Source organism: Lasioglossum baleicum, chromosome 15, assembly GCF_051020765.1.
Source record: "Lasioglossum baleicum chromosome 15, iyLasBale1, whole genome shotgun sequence".
NCBI lineage: Eukaryota > Metazoa > Arthropoda > Insecta > Hymenoptera > Halictidae > Lasioglossum > Lasioglossum baleicum.
Genome location: NC_134943.1, coordinates 8,537,057 through 8,559,730, shown reverse-complemented (window position 1 = coordinate 8,559,730; position 22,674 = coordinate 8,537,057). Strand labels below are relative to the sequence as shown.

The following is a 22,674-nucleotide window of genomic DNA, read 5'->3' as shown; positions in this document are numbered from 1 at the left end:
CTTCAAAAGAGTTTCCATTAAATACTACACACTTATGCCCCAGCTCTTCTTCCAATCCCCGAAACACTTGTGGAACTCGATCTTTGGGATAGCCTTTAGCTCTTTCAGCTATGCGATTTTAATCTCATCTATGCTTGAAACAACGACGACCCTTTAAGGTTCTCTTTATTCTTGGGAACAAGAAAAAGTCCCACAGTTTCGGCCAAAAAATCACGAGCAAGCAATGAAGTGTGAGTGGGTGCATTATCGTACACTGAGAAAAAAATCCTGTCGAAACAAAAAAAATATATGTTGATTCAATAAGATGTACTATTGAATAGTGCCAATATCACATATGAACTTATTTTAATATTTAATACTATTGAATTTCAATAGCAAAACTCATTTCCGCCAATCATATAAGCGAATAGCTTGACATCAATGTTTTCAAGAAAATAAGATATGGCCTCAAACCAATTCCAGTATAAACCAATACATTTCTCAAATTTTTTTTAACAACATATCTGATTGAAGGAAAAAGAGAAATATTACGAATAATAATGTACGGCATTGAATCGAACAATATTTTCAATCATTTCATGATAGACAATTCAAATACATCACGATTTGCTTCTAAATTTCATACTATTGAAAAGAATACATTGATATTCATCGAAGTAAAAACAATTACAATAACACGCGTGTTATTGAAGTAACTACTTTTTTTTCTCAGTGTACCAAAACATATGTAACCTCCTCGAAAGCTGACAATAGACTAAACACTGAATACGACACTAATGAATAAATGAATAAATACTTTTCAGACATGTTTATACCAACACAACAAAGAAGTGGCGTGAATCAGACTAATACAACCCGCGAAATTTAAAAAATACGGGACTTTTTGAACACACCTCGTACTTACACAATATAATGTGTTTGAATGGTTGTTGATTGGAACCGATTCGAGCTCTGTCATCCGTTCCATCTCTCTTCCTCTAGCGCCCTTTCTTCTATCGATCTGTCTGGCAGTCGTTCGCGTTATTGCGATGCGTGCACTGTTGTTCGCACGTAGAACCACCGACTATTCCGCCGGCAAAGATAAAGGGAATTTGTGGAAGCTGATTCGTCCGTATATCAGCTAGTATCCTCGACGATGAGATTCGGGAGATTCTGGACACGCGTGGCTTTGAATAGTAAGGGTTGCTGCGCCAGCGAACAAGAAAGCATTAGTTACGTTCAGCCTGAGAGAACCGCAACCATGGGCTACGGGGATTCACCGTTTTAGGCCTTTCTCGTATTCCGTCTTCGGAATTTCTCACCTTCGGATCCTGAGTGCTTGCAATTAGTTTCCTCGGGGTACCTCCAGAAAATGTCTTATTCCCACGTCTGGAAAATAGGTTAGCCCCGGAAAATCTGTCTAAGCCCTTGGAAACTGCAGATTTCCGAGGTTTAAAAATCCGTCGTCCTGGAACCCGGAAAATCCGGAGCTCGTGAAAGAAATGTCCCCCCTCAATTAAAAAAAGTGTCCTAACGTCTCCACCCCCGCGAGAACCGTCTGCCATAGGAGGGGGAAGGGGGCTTTTATTCCGACGGAAGTCGACAGTCGCGCGGCAGCAGGGCGCGGCCCGACTGAAATTTCTCATTTTTTCGTGGAACGAACAAAGAAGACAGGGCCCGCGAAGGATTTTAAACTGGCGCGATTTGTTTTGACGAGAGACTAACGAGACTGTCTCTCGCACGCTGCCGCTGCCACAGTCGTTGCTACAGCCGAGTCTCTCTAGTATACTGCGAACATCCGAGGGACGACTCGCGTCTCCGCTTTTCCGTGTCGTTTCCTGCTCGTCTCCACCCCGCGCCGCGCCGCCGCCTGGAATTTCTCCCGGTTTCCCGTTTTCCTCGTCCGAGAGTTCATCCGACGTTTCCCTTCTATTTTTATTTCTCCACGGTTCCCATTTTTGCGCCCCCTCCCTTCTCAGTCGCGCGGCTTTTGTTTTCTTTCAAATTTCCTCCCCTCTTTCACCGACCGACCGGATCGCACGCTCCCGTTCCGCTTGCTCGCGCTTGTTCTCCAGCCGAGCCGCGAGCATTCTCGCGAAACGTCTGTTTCCCGACGGCCAGCGCACCGTGCCCCTGTATATTTTCCCCGGTCCTCAACCCCGCAACATTCGCGCCACCAGAACCGTACTTTGTTCCTTCCGCTCCGCACTTTCTCCCACCCCGTTGTTCCGGCCTCACCTTTACCCCCGTTCACAATTTATCCGAAACCCTAAGGGTACCCCAAGGGTAGAGGGTAGCAACGAGGTGAGCATCGCGGCAAAATCAAACCAATATAATTAAACGCGACTGTATAAAGGGTGATTCTTGGAACTGGTAAAAGTTACTGCTCTTTTTTAAGTAAAGATACACTGAGAAAAAAAAGTAGTTACTTCAATAACACGCGTGTTATTGTAATTTCTTTACTTCGATGAATATCAATGTATTCTTTTCAATATGAAATTTAGAAGCAAATCGTGATGTATTTGAATTGTCTATCATGAAATGATTGAAAATATTATTCGATTCAATACCGTACATTACATATGTTGTTAACAAAATTTGAGAAATGTATTGGTTTATACTGGAATTGGTTTGAGGCCATATCTTATTTTTTTGAAAACATCGATGTCAAGCTATTCGCTGATATGATTGGCGGAAATGAGTTTTGCTATTGAAATTCAATAGTATTAAATATTAAAATAAGTTCATATGATATTGGCACTATTCAATAGTACATCTTATTGAATCAACATATATATTTTTTTTTGTTTCGACAGGATTTTTTTCTCAGTGTAGGAAAAAATGTTACAGGAAAAAATCATAACTTCAGTCCTAACTTTCAATTACCTAAAGTGCGATCGCACTTTATTGTTTAATGCAACCCAATTTTTTTGTTAAACCAATCGATCCCTTTTATCGTCCGACGTATAAAAATACTAACCCCAGCTCATCGAAATGTCAATACTTCACGAGATGTTTGACATTTCGTGTCAGATTGAACACGGCATTAGTTCCTACAATTCATGTCAAGAGTTTGGATACTTGTATTTGTTCAAGCACTCCACATTCAACGAAAGATGTCACTGATTTTGATAGTGGGGTGCAGGATGATCTGCGAGACCCCACTCTTACGCTTAGATTTCGGGCAGGAACGCTGGACACAGGAGCTCAGCGTCACACCACATCGCTCTATTCCAGTAACACCCAATAATCTCGTTTGCTGTCTTCGTCAAACGATTCGGCTAATTGCAGAGGACGTGTATGTAGCGCGATGTAGGAATATCACGTGGTATCTACAAGTTTCTCTGTGCCATCTTTCGTTGGACGGGGAGTACGTTCCTGATCGCAATCCTATCGTGTTTGGTCTCGTTTTAATCAGAAAAATCTCACCAATCCGTTGGTAAAGGTTTCGTAAGGGAATAACTAAGAGTAATAAAGTTTCATCGTCGCATTAGGAGAGGGAAGACTGTACAATGCCATAAGAAACACATGACTAGACTGCAGATCTTTATGCAAAGATTGCAAGACACAGGAACCAAATAAAAATTTCATTCTTCTTTTGACGATCTCGTTCACGTGAAACTATTACACTGGTGGCTTCAAATCTTTTTAATACCTCCACTGTTTTAAATTGTACGTACCCATTTTTCAAATCCGCAGTTTACACATGACGTAGCCATTTTTGTGCATCAAAGGACTAGTTCTACTTCACGTCAAACATCGTGATTCTTGAATAGTTACCACACTCTCCAGATGATAAATAACGATGATATGTTACTTCCCTCGCCGTTTCACTATAATCTCGTACTTGTTCTCCTTACCGTGGCGGTGGACGCGCTGAACGGAATTAATTTTAATTATCGAGTCAGACTCGATATTGTTACAAGGTTCGTGTACAGCGGATCTAGGAATAGACAATGAGGAGGAGCACAGGGTGAATTCTTTTTGGAATTGCAGAGTACCGAGCGGATCGCAGGGGTAGCATAGTTCGCCTCGCTCGGGAAGCTAAAAGGAACGTGCTCGGAGCTATCCGAGCCGTGGAAACTTCCAGCCCAGTTGCTCCGAGTCTGCAAAAATGAAGGATCGAAAGAGAACAGGACTCCCGTGGTTCCCGAAGAGACTCGGCCGCGTTGCAGGGACACGTTCCCGGGTTTATCGCGATTAACGGTAGTCGGGGAGGACACGGACCGGCTGTGCCGCACGGACGCAGACTCCGGCGAGATCGATGGATCCCGAAGCCTACCGGGCCTCGAACGGCCTCTCCTTGCTTCCGGAGGATTTTTGTCAAAGGACAAGGGCTGGTAGAGTGCGGGAACAATGCTGCTTCTCTTGCTTCTCCGGGGCTTGTTGTGCGCCAGATACACCGAAATTAATTATATCCCCGCACGACAAAGGGAGGGCGTGCTGCAGACGAGGACGGGCAAAACGACCAAGCGGAACCCGAAGAGGACAAAGCTGCGGGAAAAAATGGAAAACGCTGGGAAAACTAGCCTCGGCTCGCGAAGGAACTTACGGTAACTCTGTACTTTCAGCACTGATACGCTGAATGGAAAAGTTTATTCAACATGAATGTGTGTGTGTGTGTCTCAATTTTTTCTTAACACGTTATCTACCCGCAATGATTAGGTATGCAAATAAGTTCTTTCCCCATTTCTCCAAATCCAAATTTTAAAATGTAATAAAATCTTGTCTGGTGACCCCCAATCTTTCTGCCAATTCTTCTTGCGTCTGGGTCGGATTTTCGTTGAGAAATTCTTCTAACTGACCTTCATCAAGCTTTCTCGGCGCACCTGAACGTTCATCGTCTTCCAAATAAGAATTTCCGGCTTTAAATCTTTGGTATAACTTTTTGCATGTTCTGTAAGATACAGCGTTCTCTCCCAGTGCCGCACAAACCATTTCAGTAACTTCAACAGCTGATTTCCTAAGCTGGAATGTAAAGAGTAAGCAGTGACGTAAATGATGCTTCTCGCACTCCACGTTGCTTGAAATTGTGGCATAGGACTGGAAACTCGTAGAGCCCTCATCCACGACTCTTCCTAAAACTAAAAGAACGCTCCTTCAGATGGTACCAAAATCAGGAGTTTCAAGAAGCAATATCAAAGAAGTTTACGGTCCATAGCTACGGACCGGTTTAAATGAATCTTGCAAGAACAATAACAATTGAGTAATCTAATAATTTCGTTCGAAAATCTTTAATCTTCTGTTCCTATTAATGGGCTGCCGGTAGATAAAGTGTTAATGTGCCGAATGAAATAAAAATTGCTCAAGATGTATAACGCAGAAACTCATAATTACGTCTCCAACTCCTTGGAGTGGAATTTCGCGTGAATCGGAACCGCGTTAATGGACAAGCCGTTGTTGAATGTGGAGGACCGGGGGTTTTGCTGCTGACTCCTTAGAAACCTCCTCGATCGAGTCTATCGGTGCTCGTTCGTGTATCGAGTGAGTCGATGAAGAAGCGGTCGCGAGCGTGAATGCCGCTCTTTGGAAGCCGGTATTTCCGGATGCGAGAATGCGCCGAGGAGGCCCTCGAAGGTCAACGACGACCCGTCAACGGGATTCTTATGTCCAGTCGACAAAGCTCGAAATCCAACGAACTAACTCGCACCGAAAGCTAATGGACGTGGCAAAATAAATATCGCGGGATTTTGAGTGGCTAAACCGAGCCAGACGCTGAAGAGAATCGGAAGACGAGACAGAAGCCGTAGAAAGAAACGGGAACAGCGAAACCACCGGCTGACCGTAATAAAATGATCGCGGCGTTACGCGATCGTAGATAACGGGCCGCTCGAACGACTTCCATTCACCAGGCCAGAAAATGATTCATTCAGCTTCGGCAGACAGGGCCGGCCATTGTTTCGACGGCTGCCGGTGCGCGGTGTATCGAATATCGGAAAGTTTCGACGACGATCGAGCGCATTTAGCCTAACAACAGTGCATTCGTTAATAAGTGACTGACTACGAGAGGAGTCGTTCGCGGACGAGTGGACCAGTGTCGCCAGATAAAGTGCGGGAGCACGAATCGAGGGGAAAAAGTTACCCCTCTCTGCCAGTACCGGGGACGTACACCCCCGCTCAAAATTATGTGGACACCTGTAAGGAATATCGAAATTGCGAATGTCGAGAACGGACAGCGTGCGGCTCGACACACAGTGCGGACAAATGGCCTAATATTCGGCACTTCTCTAAATTTGGTTATTAATGTATATATAGGTAATTTTTTTACAGAAAATGATATTTACCAATATAATTAATAAATTTATTAAGAAATTAACAATTTTTATTTAAACAAAAATATGTTTTTAAAAACTAACAAATTTAAAACGAAATTAATAATAAATGAACCATATTTAATATTAATAATAATAAACTTAGACAAATTATAATAGTATAAACAAAATTAACAAACTTAACAAAACGCTATTCGCTATCCGAGTCATCCTCGGTACTTTGAATGTGATCCAAAACGAATCATTCAATCCCGTGATCTTGCACATTTCTGATTAAATATTGATCAATTTCAGTAAAATCGCAAGATTTGCTTTGTGTTGTCGTTTCTCGCGATATTTCAATCTCTTCAGATAAATCGTCCACCCTGTATAATTATTGCAAAATTGTATTGTGCATAAAAATGATTATTATATGATTATTAATAACAATTTCCATCCTAATACGCATTTTTTGCAAAAGAAATGTATTTCATATCGTGATATACACGAATATTGAATTTTTCTGTGGCGGACAAATGTCAAAATTTTGTACAAACATCCAAATTTGTTTACGAATGTATATGTATTGGTAATTATTCGCAGAAAATGAAATTTAACGATATAACTAATAAATTTATAAAGAAATTAACGAATTTTCCACAATACAACATAAAGGCAAGGTACGGGCACTTATTAAAAAGTTTATAAAATTAAGAGTAGCAGTTAGTTGCAGGCTAAACTATGAAATTCTTAAACTACAACAAGTAATATATCCGAATATGTCAAAATCTCAGGATATTTTTTGCCTTTCTCGAGATATGTTAATTTGAAGTTTTATATGCAAGTAATAAATGAAACCACCGTTGAAAAGTTATACAAAAAATATATCTACTTTATTAAATGTAAAAAGAATGCATATACCTTGGTGAGCATTTTCCATTATACAGAATTATTATTGCAACACTGATTTACAATTAATGTAATATTATTTGATTTTTGGGACTCTGGAGAGTGCGACACATGGTAAAATTTTTTATAAAAATCTAAATTTGGTTACTAATGTAAATGCAATAGTAATTATTCACAAAAAAAAATGTAACAATAAAATTAATAAATTAAAAAAAAAAATTAACAATATTTATGCATAAAAATTATTGTTATATGATTAATAATATCAATTACCACCTAATAAAACGTTTTGCCAAAGGAATTTATCGTACATCGTGATATACACGTGTAGTGAGATATGCCCCGTTTGTCCGCACTGTGCGACAGCGCGACGCGTACCCTTCAGGTAAAAACCCAGTGCACATTTGGGGGTGCAGGTAGAAAACACGCTGGCAACAAGGTGTCCTTAAGACTAGAGTTTACCTGAGCGGTCACTCTTCCAGTGACGCTCGGAGTCAGGGGGTGTCGACTCTGGCACTTTTTTGAACCACTGTTCAGGGCGCCCTCTCAGCTAAAGATGGGCCGAACCGAACTAAAACGTATATGTGTGTTGGTGATCACACAAACGTGTACTCACACATAGTTAACCTCGCATGTACGTGTAATCGTATTCATCGCTAGCTATTTATAGTTATGAATTGGGTTTTTTAGAAAAATTAATTTACAACGGTTATGTATGTGTACATATTTATTATTTATTTATTTATATTTATTGCAATATAACATACTTATTCCCAATAAACATACTTATTCGTAATATAACATCCAATAACATCTTCATAACAACTTCATAAATAATACACACTTTTTTGCTTGTTATTCCTCCTGTTTTGTGGATTTTCCATTCGTTCCAAAAAGTAACTGCAATCCACTGCAATCATATAATTGCATATAATAAAAACCGACGCCAACCGACGCCGCCAGCAAAGAGTGGGGTGGAGTGGGGATACAGTTTCTATTCCCACCGCCAGGTGCCGCCAGGCCACTACTGTGCTGCCACCAAGCGTAAGGACCGAGGAACATCACTAAATTCTTAGCCACTTTTTAACAAAGGAGTCGACAGCCCCTGCTCGGAGTGTCGAGAACTGAAAGAATCCTTTAATAAATCGCACCTTTGCGGACGGCTTCACCGTCGATCATTGCATCATTTACCGCCCACACCTTTTAAAATAGTCTAGTTAGTAGGCTATTATCTTACACACCCTTAAAAATCGCATAACTTTTTGGAAATTGGTCCAAAGGACTTGAACTTTTTTAAGATGTTAGACCGGCTAGTTCGCTAGAGAATAGGTAAACAAAAATTGATTACGGTTGCAATTGGTAGTAATTATACCAAATTTTTTAAAATGATGTTTTGTCAACTTTTTTATCTGGGCTTGTAACGATAATGTTAAAAAATGCGTTTTATAGATTTCGGTAACTTATATGCATACCGAAAATTTCATCGAAATCGGTCAACATTGCAACGAGCTACACATGTTTAAAGATGAGAGCTTAAGGGTGAAGGTCGCAGATTTTCATCCTTTCCAGGGCATTTTGCTCTTACGCGATCATCTTTAAACGTTTGTAGCTCATTGTATGCATATAAGTGACCGAAATCTATAAAACGCATTTTTTAAATTATCGTTAGAGGCCCGGATAAAAAAGTTGACAAAACATCATTTTTAAAAATTTTGTGTAATTACTACCAATTGCAACCGTAATCAATTTTTGTTCACTTATTCTCTAGCGAACTAGCCGGTCTAACATATTAAAAAAAATTCGTCCTTTGGACCAATTTCTGAAAAGTTATGCGATTTTTAAGGGTGTCCACATACTTTTGAGCGGGGGTGTATACAGGGTGTCTCGAAATTCCTTCAACATCCGGAAATGGGAGGTTCCTTAGCGTGGCGTCGTCGTTGGCAGAGCCAGAATGAATCCGCTGTAGCCGCGCTCCGATTGGTCAGTGTTTTTCGTTAATAACTCCTAAAAAAAGCCACGGACGCCATTTTTGGCATTGGTAATGTCTAGACTGCGTATCTTTACGCGTTCACGAAGAAATTGGTTGGACGCAATATAAAAAAGCGGAAGATTTAAACAATTCAGGAATGTTGTAATGTTGCTTTCAATGTAACAAAGTCGTTAAGGGATGAAATCAATTTTTATGTTATTCCTGCTTGTGCCACGAGCAATGCAGAACATATTTATTTTGCGTAAAGACCCGGAGTCTAGTAATGTCTTTGCAGAAGATGGTTCTCGCGTACTTTGCCTGGGAACAGTAATCTTGAAAAAAATCGAATGAATGAGAGTTTTCCAGACTGCGCGACGCCGTTCACGGGTTAAGATTAGCTTGTTTGCGCAAACATCGGCGGCGCACCGGATAAGAAAGTTGAGAGGAGGGGAACGGAGGCGATTCTATTTGCGGTGGAAACGGATCCGCAATTCGGTCGCTGGGACGACGGAGGAGGATCGATGCGGAGACTAATGAAAGACGTTTAAAGTTGAACGACAGGCTCGATCGGCAATAAAAAGTTGGCCGTTCGATGAAACGTTGATCTTAATACAGCGTCGAGCCTTCGCAAACAGGAAGCGGGTACCAGGCGAGTACTCCCACGGTCTCTTTCCGAGTTATAAAATTTCATCATCGTAAAAACCTCGGGGTGCCGCGGGGCGTCCGGACTCGCTAATTCCAGCGGTTAAAAATTTAATAATCCCGCCGGGCGAACTGCGGCTCGATGGATCGATCCAGAGGCCCCGCGCAGTTTCAAAAAAAAGAAAAACCAGCGAGCGGAGGAAAACGCGGCGATTATGCATCGTTCTATCGTCGAGGGTACACCGTGGTCTCTGTGTGTGCTCGATATAATTACGAAACGACGAACGACGAGAGGGAAATAGAAGGAAACGGGGTAAAAGATTAAAAAGAGCAGAGGGAGAGAGAGAGAGAGAGAGAGAGAGGGAGTAGATAGTAGAACGGTTCGCGTGCAAGGCAATGGCGTGGTGGCGCGTAACGTCGGCGTCGGCGTCGGCGTCGAGGAGATATTGATAGAGCCGGCACAGTTATTGGGAAAACGTGCCTCTCAATATTGCAGTCTATAATTGAACGCCATTGCCACGTCAACGGGAATAGAATAGAAATTGCTATGGAAATGGCCGCGCGGGAACCGATTGCTACCGAAACTTTCGTTTTCGCGTCCTCTGCGATTTCTATTCACTCTGAAATCTCTTCGAACAGCGTCTTCAATTTCTAAAAATCCTCTTGCGTTTTATCTCGGGTAAACTTTACTTCACCGGACTCAAAATTAGTACCTTTCTCCTACGAATTATGATGTATTTGGTATGTAATCCAGTAGATTTGTAATTTGTATCCGGCGCGGATGCAGATCGAAGTTTCGATCCTCTAGGATCAATAGTCGAGGAGCTTAAAGTTGAGCATTTTTGACAGATAAAGGCGCTTCTATATTGGTTTGTAGTGACGACCGCGAAACTGGAAATATGTTCAACGTTAAACGACTTTAAAAGACCATAGCTCCTCAACTATTGATCCTAGAGGATCGAAACTTCGATCTGCATCCGGACAGGGTACAAATCTACTGGATTACATACCAAATACATCATAATTCGTAGGAGAAAGGCACAAATTTCGAGTCCGGTAAAGTAAAGAGCAGCCTTTATCTCGAATATCCTCATCAATTAAGTGACAACGAAGTGTTATATTCCTGACTGGATAAAATTTTGTAGAAGTTCCATGCAAATCTCTTTCAAGCTTGTGAATTTCTATTTCTGGAATTATTCATCGGATTCGATCGATTCTTTTTTTATTTTGATCGTGAAGGTTTAGCCTATCGTATATAATTTTTGCAGTATGCCGGAAAGTATAAATATATTCTCGGATCGCGATGCGGCGACTGGAGGATCCACGAAATTCGCATCGGAGGCCTCGATCGGCTACGAAATCTCGGGACGTTGCAAGTTTCGTCATTAAGATCGCGTCGATAGGGAGTTGAAGCGCGAGTAGGAAGCGAGTAGGAGCGCGAGCGGGCGAGGATAAAGGAGGACGATGAGGATCGGAGATTAAGCGGCGGCGAAGTCGCTGCTGGCCGAGGGAAATTAAATTGGCGGCTCGGATCCGCGCAACAATGGCCGCGCCCGCGCATCCATTATCATGTCGGTGGGAAAAAGAGGGTTCGGGCCAGAAAATGAAGTACGCTTCACGCGAACCCAGCTCTTGCACGTTTCCCTTAACCTCTCTCGGGCGAGGACAGCCTTCGCCGCCCACGCCCCTACGAGCAATCGGTGTTCTCGTCGCCGTTGATGCATCTAACGCCGATTTTCATCCGCGGAACAATCTGCGACATCCAGTATCAGCTTCACAACCCATTCTTTGAAACACGCGACAACTTTACGGATCAACGTAATATTTTTATTAACCAATTAGCTCTCGCTAGTTTATAATTAAGCGTCGTAATGTATAAATTGTGAAACAAACGTGAAATTGAAATTGAAGTCTTCGTTTTTACTTTTTGGATATTTTTCTGTATGTGCCTATAATTATGAAAGTGGTCCAAGTCAAAGATTAAAAGAAAATGAGTTTATCAGTTATTTCACATCACATTTTGCTTTAAACTAAATTTGTTCAATGTAATTTCTACTTTTCATTGCAACATTGTATGGAATTCATTTAGCGTTAATGTGCTTTTCCTTTAAATATCTCGAAACAAGAAATACACGACTAATTATTGAAATTGTCCAAACAAATATCATAATAAAAAATCACAGAAAATCTGTAGGAATTTTGTGATATACCGTCTTCATAAGGCAACGCATGCCAGCCGTTTTTAAAGCTCGATAGGTTTAGTGTAAAATAAAGAGAGATGGTAATAAGAGCATGTATTATAGAAGCTCGTGCGAAGTAATTTTTGCGGCTAATTGGTCGGAACACCGGCGATCGACGACGCGAAATGATCTCACTAAACTGAACGAGCCGAAGGAGAAAGTAAAGCATCCCGCGCGAGATAGACTGATAGACCGTAACAAAATGTTACTGCTAAATATATTGGCAGTATCGTTACCGGGAAGGGATCGGTGAAGAACCGATGTGTTGGTTCTAGCTTTTCCTTGTTTTCGTTCGCGTGTTTACAACCGGAAGCTGCTCTCGTGGAAGGAGCGGCCGTAGGTCTGGAGGATCGGCTGAGAAACACTGCCGTTTTACGACTCTCCTCTCGATTCCCACTGCATTCCCTGCCCACGCTCGTTCCAGGGACGTTTCATGGAATTAACTCGCCTTGGGCCACGGTTACATTTCAACCGTGTATACCGGTCCGACGTTCTCGCTCGGAACGTATTTGCTCGGTGCAGTAACGGGGGTGGTGTTCGTCGCGTGTTCAAGGGAGAGTTCCGCGACCTTTGGTTCTCGAGAGCTTGGCCAACCCTTTGCGGACTGCCCTTCGCTAGTCTCCAAACTTGCCGAATTTTCCCGGTAACCCAGAAGGATCGAGATTCGTTCCGAGTCGATCGCTCTCCGGCGAGGATGTTAATCGAATTCCGTTCGGAACGATGTACGACACGGTGCATACGAGATTAGAGGGATTTGAGGAATTTCTATCTCGGAGACTATTCGTCTTATCCAGCTGTACATATCTGCTTTTCTTTTAATCGAGAAGACTTCCACTGTCGTAAGGATAGTTTTCTTTACCAAGAAATCTATATCGAAAATTAACTGCAACGCTGAAAAAAAAATTAAACCGATTTCGAAAAAAACGCACTAAAGAGTATAAAATGATTTCCATTTAATTTATGTAAATATACAATAGAATCTTTTCGGAGGCGGCGCAAAATTGAAAATCTTCGGCACTGGAAATTACGAAATCAGCAACATCTGTCATTTGGAAAATTTTTAATTTTTGCGCCGCCTCTCCGAAAAGATTGTATTGTATTTAAGTGCGTGTGTATTTATGATACATAAATTAAATGGAAATTATTTTATACTTTTTTAGTGCGTTTTTTCGAAGTCGGTTTAATCTTTTTTTATAAAATTCTTTTTATTTCACACACTTTTTATCTCTGTCAGCCGTCGTCACATTCCAAATCGTAATTTATAAATATCTGAAAACCACAATCGATAACGGTAACGACGTCGCGTCGTTACTGTTCCTAATATCTAACATTCAGCGAAGTTCACAACGGTATCACCACCCTACATTTTCGCAAATAATATCGTAATTAATAAAAAAATGTAAAACTTTTTTTCACGAGACCATCACGGGAACATACTCTACAAGATGCAAAAGGTTTCGTTCCGATTGGTCCATCCATCTCGACGTAATCGGCGAACATACATAGAAAAAAAGCGGAAGAAAAAGGCACATACAGATCGAATTGAGTAACCTTCTCCTTTTTCAAAGTCGTTTAAAAATGATTAGTCCTCGGTTAAACTGTTACCCCTGTTATGGTTAAGAGGTAGCCACGAATCGGTTGTAGCAGTCGTCAGAGGCTCGTTAAAATTCAGTGAAACACTTGGTGTTCTCCGGCGGGTAATCTCCGAAGAATTTGAAGCAGCATGGTCGTTCATAGTCTCCGGAGGCTTTGGACAGCCGAAACGAGAGTCGTGAACACCTGGAGGCGAGCACACCTGGCGACGCAGCCTAGAGAGAGGCTGTCCTCGACCATTTCCTCTTTCCTTATCCATTTTACTGTTGCTCCGGCACCGTGATTCCTTCGCTCGTAAAATCGGTGCGCCGGAGTGGTCCGCATCAGTTTACCGGCCGGATCGTAAACGTTTTCTTCCTGCCGAGGGTTTTCTACGGTGGTCGTGGTGGGGGCAAAGGGGGTCGAACGTAACCGGAAGTGGATGCCAGTGTTGCAGAGTTGCGCTCGATACCTCGCGACGAGGGACCAACGAGGGCGCGATTATCGTTTCTCTCGGTTGAACGGCCACCGTCGGAGTTTCTCCTTCGTTTCGCTTCTCCGGGGGACCGGAAATGCTGGGAACCGTCGGGAAACAGGGAGCAGTTGGCCAAGGAGGGGGCTTGGTCCTCCGATACAACCTCTTCCGGAACAACGGACGGCAGCTTCTTATTCCTTTTGGGAAATCGTCTGCTCGGTTTTCACCCCGGCTCCCATCCCCCGTCGATCTGCGCACGGATGCTAATTTATTCGCGCGCAATTAGACAATCCCACTTATGGCTTAATCATGGCGCGTCCCCGCAATGTTCCTCTTGTAAAGCGAGAGCCTGGTTCGAGGTTGCTTTATTTTATTCGTGGTTCAAACTTTTAATTTATTTTGTGCTTGTGCACAATTATGAAGCAATGAATTCGTTTTCTCAGCTTTCGATAAAGAGACTGCTACCGCAGACAGTAATAATATGCAGACTTTTCTTAATCGTCCTAGTAAGTTCTCGGAATATCTTCACTGTATCGAATTTGATCTACTCGTTCTTCTCATAAATCCATGAATTCTCACGTCGCATTTGTAAAATAAAAGTAACACGGTATTTGTGTACAGCGTGGGTACATTTGAGGGAAACATGGAACAGTATCGATAGCAATTGTCGTCCGGAATTGATCGATCCCACATTTCACGCGACGCGGAATTTAATCGCAGCCGGGCGTAGTCGCTCGAACAGCTCTAACGTGATTGGATATTTCGCCGTGATATTTTGCCAGGATGGTTCCCAGAGAACACGGCGTTCGATTCGCGTTTCTCGTCGATCTTGGCGCTTGCCGAGCGCTCTCCGAGTTCGAGCCGAACTCACCGAGCGGAACCCAGAACGTCTCGAGTCACTTGAAACTGGCTCGTAACGTTTAGCGTTCCCGGTTTAATATGTGCTCATCAACCGGGATCGATTCAGCGGTTATAAATCGAGTAACACTCCTCTCCGTGCAAGTGGCTTCCGCTGTGAACCAGACGAGTGGCTCGCCGTTCGAGCATCAGAATCAAAAATAATTTCATTCGGAAATCTGTTGGGAAGCGGTCTCGCCAATGGCCGCGCACCGCCGCCGCTCCGCGCCAGGCCAATTTATCTCGATTTCACGGCGCAGAGAACGGTGAGTGCTCGAGCAAGAATCTAGCAGCCCCATCGAATCGCGCAATGAAATTCGAAAATCAACCCTTGCCGAATCGAATTATACGGACAATATTTCGCTGAATTTCCTCCCGTGAAAATCCACGAACGCAGGGTCTCATTTTAATATTAATTTCGACGAACTAAGTGCTCGTTTTGCTTCCATAAACCTTGCGCTTCAACCTCCAAGCTTGCACTTATAACTGTAATTCGATCGGTGCTATCTTTCTTTTCTTAGGATTATATTTGTGCTAGTAAGATATTTCCGTTTAAAGTTTCGATGCGTGTGCTTAAATTTCCATGACTCTTTTCTGGTAAATCATATCATGAATATCTTCACAATTGTTCTCCGAGCGACCGTTCGGAGAACGCGTGCGTTATTAATTCCGGGGCGATGGAGACGATAAGAATAATAATTTCGCGATTTAAATGTACAACGCGAGAACGCAAACGAATAAAACGAAACGGGCCGAGAATGGTATTCATCGTCGGTTCGGCGAAACGTTCGATTAATTCCATGAAATACGGTGTTGTTTCGGGCGACCCCCATTCCACTCTCTCGTTTGATAGTAACGAGTATCGCGGCACGCCGAGACCCGGTTATGAATCGGCGATTACTTCTCATTCACGGAAAGAGACCCGCCGCGCCGCGAGCGAAACACTGCTCCGTTCATTTATCGCGGCACTCGTTTAATTACGGCGAAACGTTGAACTTGAGCGTAATTAAAGAGCACTTTTCGACGTCTCCCCCGCCCCAGGCTCCCCCTCAAACTCCTGTCGCGTTCCGGCACGATTTTCTCTTTCGTTGGCGAACGCGACTTTCCGCGCTACTTCGTCTCTCGAACGCGCCCGCGCGCGCAAGCTTAAAGTACAGTGGTACCTCGGTGTACGACATTAATCCGTTCCTGATGTTTGGACTTATACCGAATGCGACGTTATATCAAACCAACCTTCCCTATAAGAAGTAATGTAAATATGGATTAATCTCATGTAAAGAAAACTATTGATATTATACCTACATTAATGGGATTGTAAAATAATTTAAACACACAAATAAAAAAAGAGATTTTATGATAGATTTTTAAATTTAAACAAAAAGAAACAAACGATATTCTATTCTGTGGAAGAAGAGTTCCCTTGCAATGTTGTCGTTGTTGTACGCGTCAAATCTTGTAATGGAATTTTAATCCACTTCCCGATGAGCTAGAGACTTGAAACTTTAAACATCTGAAATTACACAAAATTTATGTCGTACATTGAGCAAAATTTGCCATGTCCAAACAGGACGTATTCCGAATTGGACATACTCCAAAGCAGAGTAGGGCAATATAATCAACTAATATTTAAAAATGACTAATAGTCTTTTTGAATGTTAGTCATAGCAAAATAGTCATTAGTCAAAACTTTTTGATTAGTTAGCGATAACTAAATGGCAAATATTGTAGTTAGTCACAGCTCTAAGTAATCGTTAGCTATTGCTTATTAGTGAATTAGTAGTTGATGATCAGTCATCAATCTTTAGTCATCAGTCACTATTGTGTGATTGACATACATTAATATTGTTAATTAGTTATTGCTAACTAATCAAAAAGTTTTGACTATCTTGCTATGACTAACATTCAAAAAGACTATTAGTCATTTTTAAATATTAGTTGATTATTGCCCCAATCTGCTACAAAGCAGACGTATACCGAGGTACCACTGTATCTCGACTAATCAGACAGCGATAAGTGTGTCCTGCGTTTAGAAATCTCGGGAATGCCACCCTAAATTGAGAATTAGTTGTGGAGATTTTTTTTATCGGAAGAAGGTGTCGATTAGCTACAGAATTTTTCACGAAAATCTTCTTTCCGTAAATGTTCGAATTTTGACCGTCCAATTTTTTGTATACGAATGTATACTATCTAATTGTTTGGGTGTGTTGAGTGGGATACACCCAATTTAATTCGTAAAGCACCGTCTGATGCAAGCTAGGAACCGAAACGACAATAACGGCGTTTATAAAATTTACACACAAAGAGGTTGTAGAGACTGCAGGAAGCGATTCAGCCGCAATCTGTGTCTCTATTTAAGTCCGACGGTCCAGTCGTTGAGTCATCTTCAACTGGCGTCGCTATCGGAAAAGAAACTTTTCCAGCTCCGATATCGCCGGAATCTGTTGCGCCTTCGCGTCCGGGGCCCCTGCGTTCGGCAATTCGACATCCCATGGCCCGCGAAACTGAAAAATGATGCTCGGAATTGCACATATACCGTCGTGCTTGTCCGTGTTCCCAATAAAAAACTCGTTCGGCCAAATATTTCCGCGCGCAGGGTTTCCGTTTAGTAATTTTCGTTTAAATTCCCGCCTCTCGGAATAGTATTCACACACGCGCATACACACAGGACGGAGGATCATTGCTGGTCATCCATCGGGAAAAATTGTCGGACATTTTATCTCGCAAACGATTCCGTTTGAACGTTTCATCGAGAGGAATCGCGCTCTCCACACAGAGAGGCAGAGAGGAAACGAGAGAGCAGGATATCGATGGTCCGGGGAGCGAGAAAAATGCGCTCGGACTTTAAGCGCGAAAGAAATCGAGACAAATGGAGGGTGACGGTAATTGAAATGATCCGCGATATCCGTGGAATGCGGTCGTTACGGAAAATCGCGGATTAACGATAACCGTATCGGCTGACCCTGTGTCGCGGTGGACTTTCATTTGTTTAGATGTCGTCACCATCTTTCGCTTTGCTTCGCGGAACCCGGAATCGATCGCACCGCGGCAATTTATATTCCAGAAAGAATCACGCGTTCGCGTCGACCTCCCATTTTAATCACGAACGAAAATACAGGTACACTAATTGTAGACCGGAAGAAAATTGCAACGTGTTAATCATGTTTAATGTGGTGCTTGGAAAAATTTGCGTGTCAGCCTGCTTCGACGAAAAAGTGGAGCAAGCGAGAAAGATCACGCTTCCACGAACGGTTTGTTTATTCAATTTTTTTTCTTGCGAATTCCCCCGGTTAAAACTACGTGGACGATTCTCGGCTGAACGCGGTGCGCGAAAACTGGTGTATCGTGGATCTCGTGAACCGCGTCCGTGCGGGTTTCAGCGAAGGAGAATTCGCTCGACGAGCGGGTCGCGCGAATACAAGGCACAGAGCGATGGAAATCGCGCATCGTGCGGTATCCCAACGGCGAGATGTCTGCGATTCTGGGTTAGAAGGTATTCGACGCCACGTATGCGCGTGATTGCATTCGCCGGGCTCGGCTCTGCTCCACTCAATGTTCGGGCTTGGTGCGATGCGACGCGACTCGACTCGACTCGAATAGATTCAGCGGCGTAGCTGTATTAGAATGGAGATCAGCGAATAAAAGAGAACCGAGCGCGACGAAACCCGAGAGAATGGCTCTCCGTGCTGCCGTTTCCCGATTCGCGGCCGCCATCTTGTTGCGCAACCGGTTCCCCAGATTCCCCGAAGATCGCCGGAGAGATGCGAGCCTGAAAAATTGCACTCGGAAACACCGGTGTCGAATGGAATCCGTCGAAATTCGATGATAAAATCGCTCCCCAGCTTCAACTGCCACGACGCGACGGTAACTTGCGATCTATGTAGTTCCACCATCTTGTTAGCGCGATTCCCGGTTATCCACTGTCTTCCGATCCATCTAAAGCGTCCAAGATATGAAAATGTTTGTAGTGGAGAGTTTTTTTAAGGATTCCAAATAGTTTGACGGCTGTGAAACGGGAAATATAAAAAAGAAATAGGCGGGATCGTGCGATGATAAAATCGCTCCCGTTTGGACCTCCACGACGGCCATCTTGTCAGCGCGATTCCCGGTTATCCACTGCCTTCCAATTCATGAAAAGCGTCTAAAATGTAAAATTGTTTGTGGTGGAGAATTTTTCAAGGATCTCAGATAGGTTTGTGGCTGTGAGACGGGAAATATAAAAGAAGAAACGGGCGGGATCTTTGGCTGAAGGACCGCCCACGACGGTCCCACGGGCGCTTATCTAATCCCCGTTTAATTCGGAAGTTATTCGACTGCTAGGGAAACGAGAGAACAGGGCGAATAGGCGATCGACCGTGGAAAAATCGGCATCTGGATCGCGGAAACGACCGAGGAACGCATTACACGGCCATTTTAAGGGCCATTCAGACGGTCGCCTCGCGTCCCGTGGAAAACGGAGGCAGATATACATAGGACACGGTGAACTCCTCGACCAAGCAGCCTGCATTCGGATTTCCTCGATCCGCGAGATGCAGCGGCCGCGCGTGCCTGCAGCTGTCTGCTCCTTCTCTTTCTCTCTCTCTCTCTCTCCGACTCTTTCTCCGTTGAGACGGGTTTTCCGAGGCGTCGTCGTCGTCGTCTACGTTCTCTTTCCTGCATCTCCTGGCCCCCTCTGCCCTCCTCTCGCCCCCAGCAGGGAACACGAGTCCCGAGGATGCATCATCCGAGCACTTTTCGCTTAGACTTCCGGCCCGCGGCAGGAATTCCGTCGCTGGCGCTCCCTCCTCGAATTTATCTGAAACGGAAATACTACCGGGACACCGTCTCTCCCGCCTCGGCGTTAATTCCGCGGGTATCGCGCTAATGCCACCTCGCTCCGACGCTGTTTCGGGGTTCATTATCGAAACTGCTGATCGCGCGGTTAATTAACCGCACCTTTGATCCCAGATTCCCACCTCTAGTTTCAATTGCTGAATCTACGTTTCGGTTCAAACGCTCCTCTGCTTGCTGCCTATACGATATTTTTCTCTCATTCTCCGACTGTGCTCTCGCCCGATCAAATCGCTCCGTCGAAAGTAGCAAAGCGTGTGATATGATAATTTCGGGTCGACGACAACAATTTTGCCGCGACTCGTTCAATTAGCCACAGGCTGAAGGGAAACGCCCTAAGGGGGCGTGAGATATATTGCGGCTTTCCTTCCAGAACACTGCTCCACAATGTGGCGTATGTACCCTTGCTTATAGTCTACACACGATTGTTTCGTTAACGCACCGACGACAGGTTTTCACGACCTGTTGTTCATGGAAACGACACCAAATATTCCTTCTAAATAGTCTTGCAACTCGAAATCGTTCCGAAGAGAAACACTTCGATCCTCACTAATTAATAGCAAGTCTTCGTGCAAAATGTTCTGCATCATTTACGAGAGGTGTCGAGACCAAATAAAAATTTATTTCTTCGTCAATTATTAGGTTGAAGGAAGAAGTTCTGTGTAACATTTTAAATTAGCCGGTAATTTTGCTTGTAAACCAAGAATGTGATTGGGAAACGGGAAATTGACAGGTCATCTGAAATTATCTCGTTGAATAATATTGAACATATGTTCTCTTTGAAATACGAAAAAACTTTCCCTCCAACCTAATAATTTTAACACTAAACCTACCACTGCCGGTCAAATGACCGGTCTTACATTTTTAATTTTATAATTACGTATTGAAATTATGACGTTGTTTACATGGAAAATGATTCGATAAATTTCTTTATCCAAACACATATTGCAATAAAAATTGCATAAAATCTAAATATAATACATAAATATAGCCTTGTCATTTTTATCAGCTAAAACATTGTAATCGGTTTCAGTGCTCGCCAGTTTTAGTATTAATAAACCTCATTTATCTTTCTGCTATTTGAACACTTACGCACTTTTGCCATGTACGCATGTAATATTCAATCGAAACGTGGTCTCAGGCGTTTGTTTAACACTAAACCTACCATCACCGGTGAAAACGACCGATTCCAGATTTTTTCTTTCGCGATTATTGATATAATAAAAAGAATTTCATAAGAAATGATTGTATAGATATCTTTAGTGGAGCACACGTTACAATTGGAGCTGCACAAAGTCTAAATAAAATCAATCTTGTAATTTTAATAAGGAAACATGTACCAGTTACTTTTAAGGATCGGTAGGTTTAGTGTTAAAAAACTTGGCACAGTGTACAGCAGGAGAAGGTTCTCAGTCCTCCATCCGATACAGAAGCTGATTCGTAGAACCGTGTGACGACATATTATAAATATTGAGGCCTTCTCTGCGATCAACGTGCGATAAATCGTCACTGGAAAGGCACGCGCTGCCATTTTGCGGTGAGTCAAATGATCGCGAGCAGCTCGGATCGCCTTGGATGGCGCAAAGTCGATTAGAATAAAGACTGTCGCCTGTTCGTTTTTATTGAAACGTAGTGCATCGGTGTCGTCTCTTGCACGCTAATTAGCCATATAGCTTCGTTGGTCTATACTCGTTAATCGAATCACGCGAGATTGTTGTTTCGCTTCTGTTTTCCTTGTTCGTGATGCGACGCGGAATATCCTCGCCTTCTCTCCCGTTCTCGAACAGTCGCCGCCGCAGCCGTCTGCCGGAGGAAAATCAACGCAAACAGAATTACCGTTCCGCCTCTGCTAATTCCTCGCGTTTACCTTTCCCGTTATTTTCGTCTTACGACTCGCCCGCCTTCCAATGTCGTACCCGCTGTACCCGCGAGGATTCTGCAGCCGGTGCACTCGCATCCCGTGCCGTAGTCGAATCGCAATACTGATACTCGACGCAGCGAAGTCGTCCGCAAACATCCACCGGCAATATTTGCCGCTCTGTTTTTTAAATATTTTGCGACAAAACCCCGTCGCCAACTATTCCAACCTAGCCGGGGGAACGTGGACGAAAAATATTACTTTTCGGCCGCCCCGTTCACGTTACAGGGGTGAGACAACAACCCTCAAATTACGGACGCAGTCTTTCTAGAAGCTGCAGGATACTCGAAACAATTTCTGGAGTAATTTTATTAGACCGCGTCCTGGGGCTAATTATTGTACGTGCCCATTTTCAGCATAAACGCATAAAATTCGCTGTAATTACGAATTGCGTTACGCTCGAGGCAGAAAAATATTAGGTTGGTGGGGAAGTTCTCTCATATCTGAAAGAAAACATTTGAATTGATTTATAAAAATATACACGGCTTAGATACGTTCCGGAAAAGTTGGCCGTAAAGCGAAGAGCCGTATATTATTATTTACATACAAAATCATACAAATTCAATTGGAACCGTTCCGATTTTTCATTCTCTCGTCTTCAATCCACATGTCTAATAATTTTTCCAGAATGCTGCTTTTTTGGCGAGTTAATTTTGAGACATTTAAAGGTGCAGCAGATAGCGAATGTGTTTTAATTTCTTCTTTTCTATCGCGAATAGTTTGAACGGTAGACTTCGCTAGTTCCATTGCCTTGCAAAGAACAATTTTCTCACCAGCTTCAATGCGACGTAAAATTTCTGGTTTAGTCGCTAGCGTGACAGATTTTCGGCTTCTGATTTTATTTTTATCGGTATCAATCTCCAAATTCAATGAATGTTTCTGAAAGGGAGAATCTTTTGAAGGGAGAAATTTTTGGTCGTTATAACGAAACATTGTGGGCCGTAAATCGAAACAGTGGCATAATTAAAAAAGGATATAAAGGTATAAAGAGGCGC

General features: G+C 43.1%; 1 protein-coding gene across 3 annotated transcripts in view; it reads left to right on the top strand.

Annotated features, from left to right (window-relative positions):
* Positions 1–22,674, top strand: part of Sdc (Syndecan) — a 177,529-nt gene that overhangs the window by 30,608 nt on the left and 124,247 nt on the right. For 2 of the 3 annotated variants that reach the window (XM_076438856.1, XM_076438855.1), the window contains exon 2: positions 3,976–4,532. The exons of the other annotated variant lie outside the window; for it this stretch is intronic. In XM_076438856.1, the coding sequence (XP_076294971.1) occupies positions 4,244–4,532 (289 nt within the window). In that variant the 5' untranslated portion in view covers positions 3,976–4,243. The remainder of the gene's footprint in view (positions 1–3,975; positions 4,533–22,674) is intronic. 3 annotated transcript variants of the gene reach the window in all.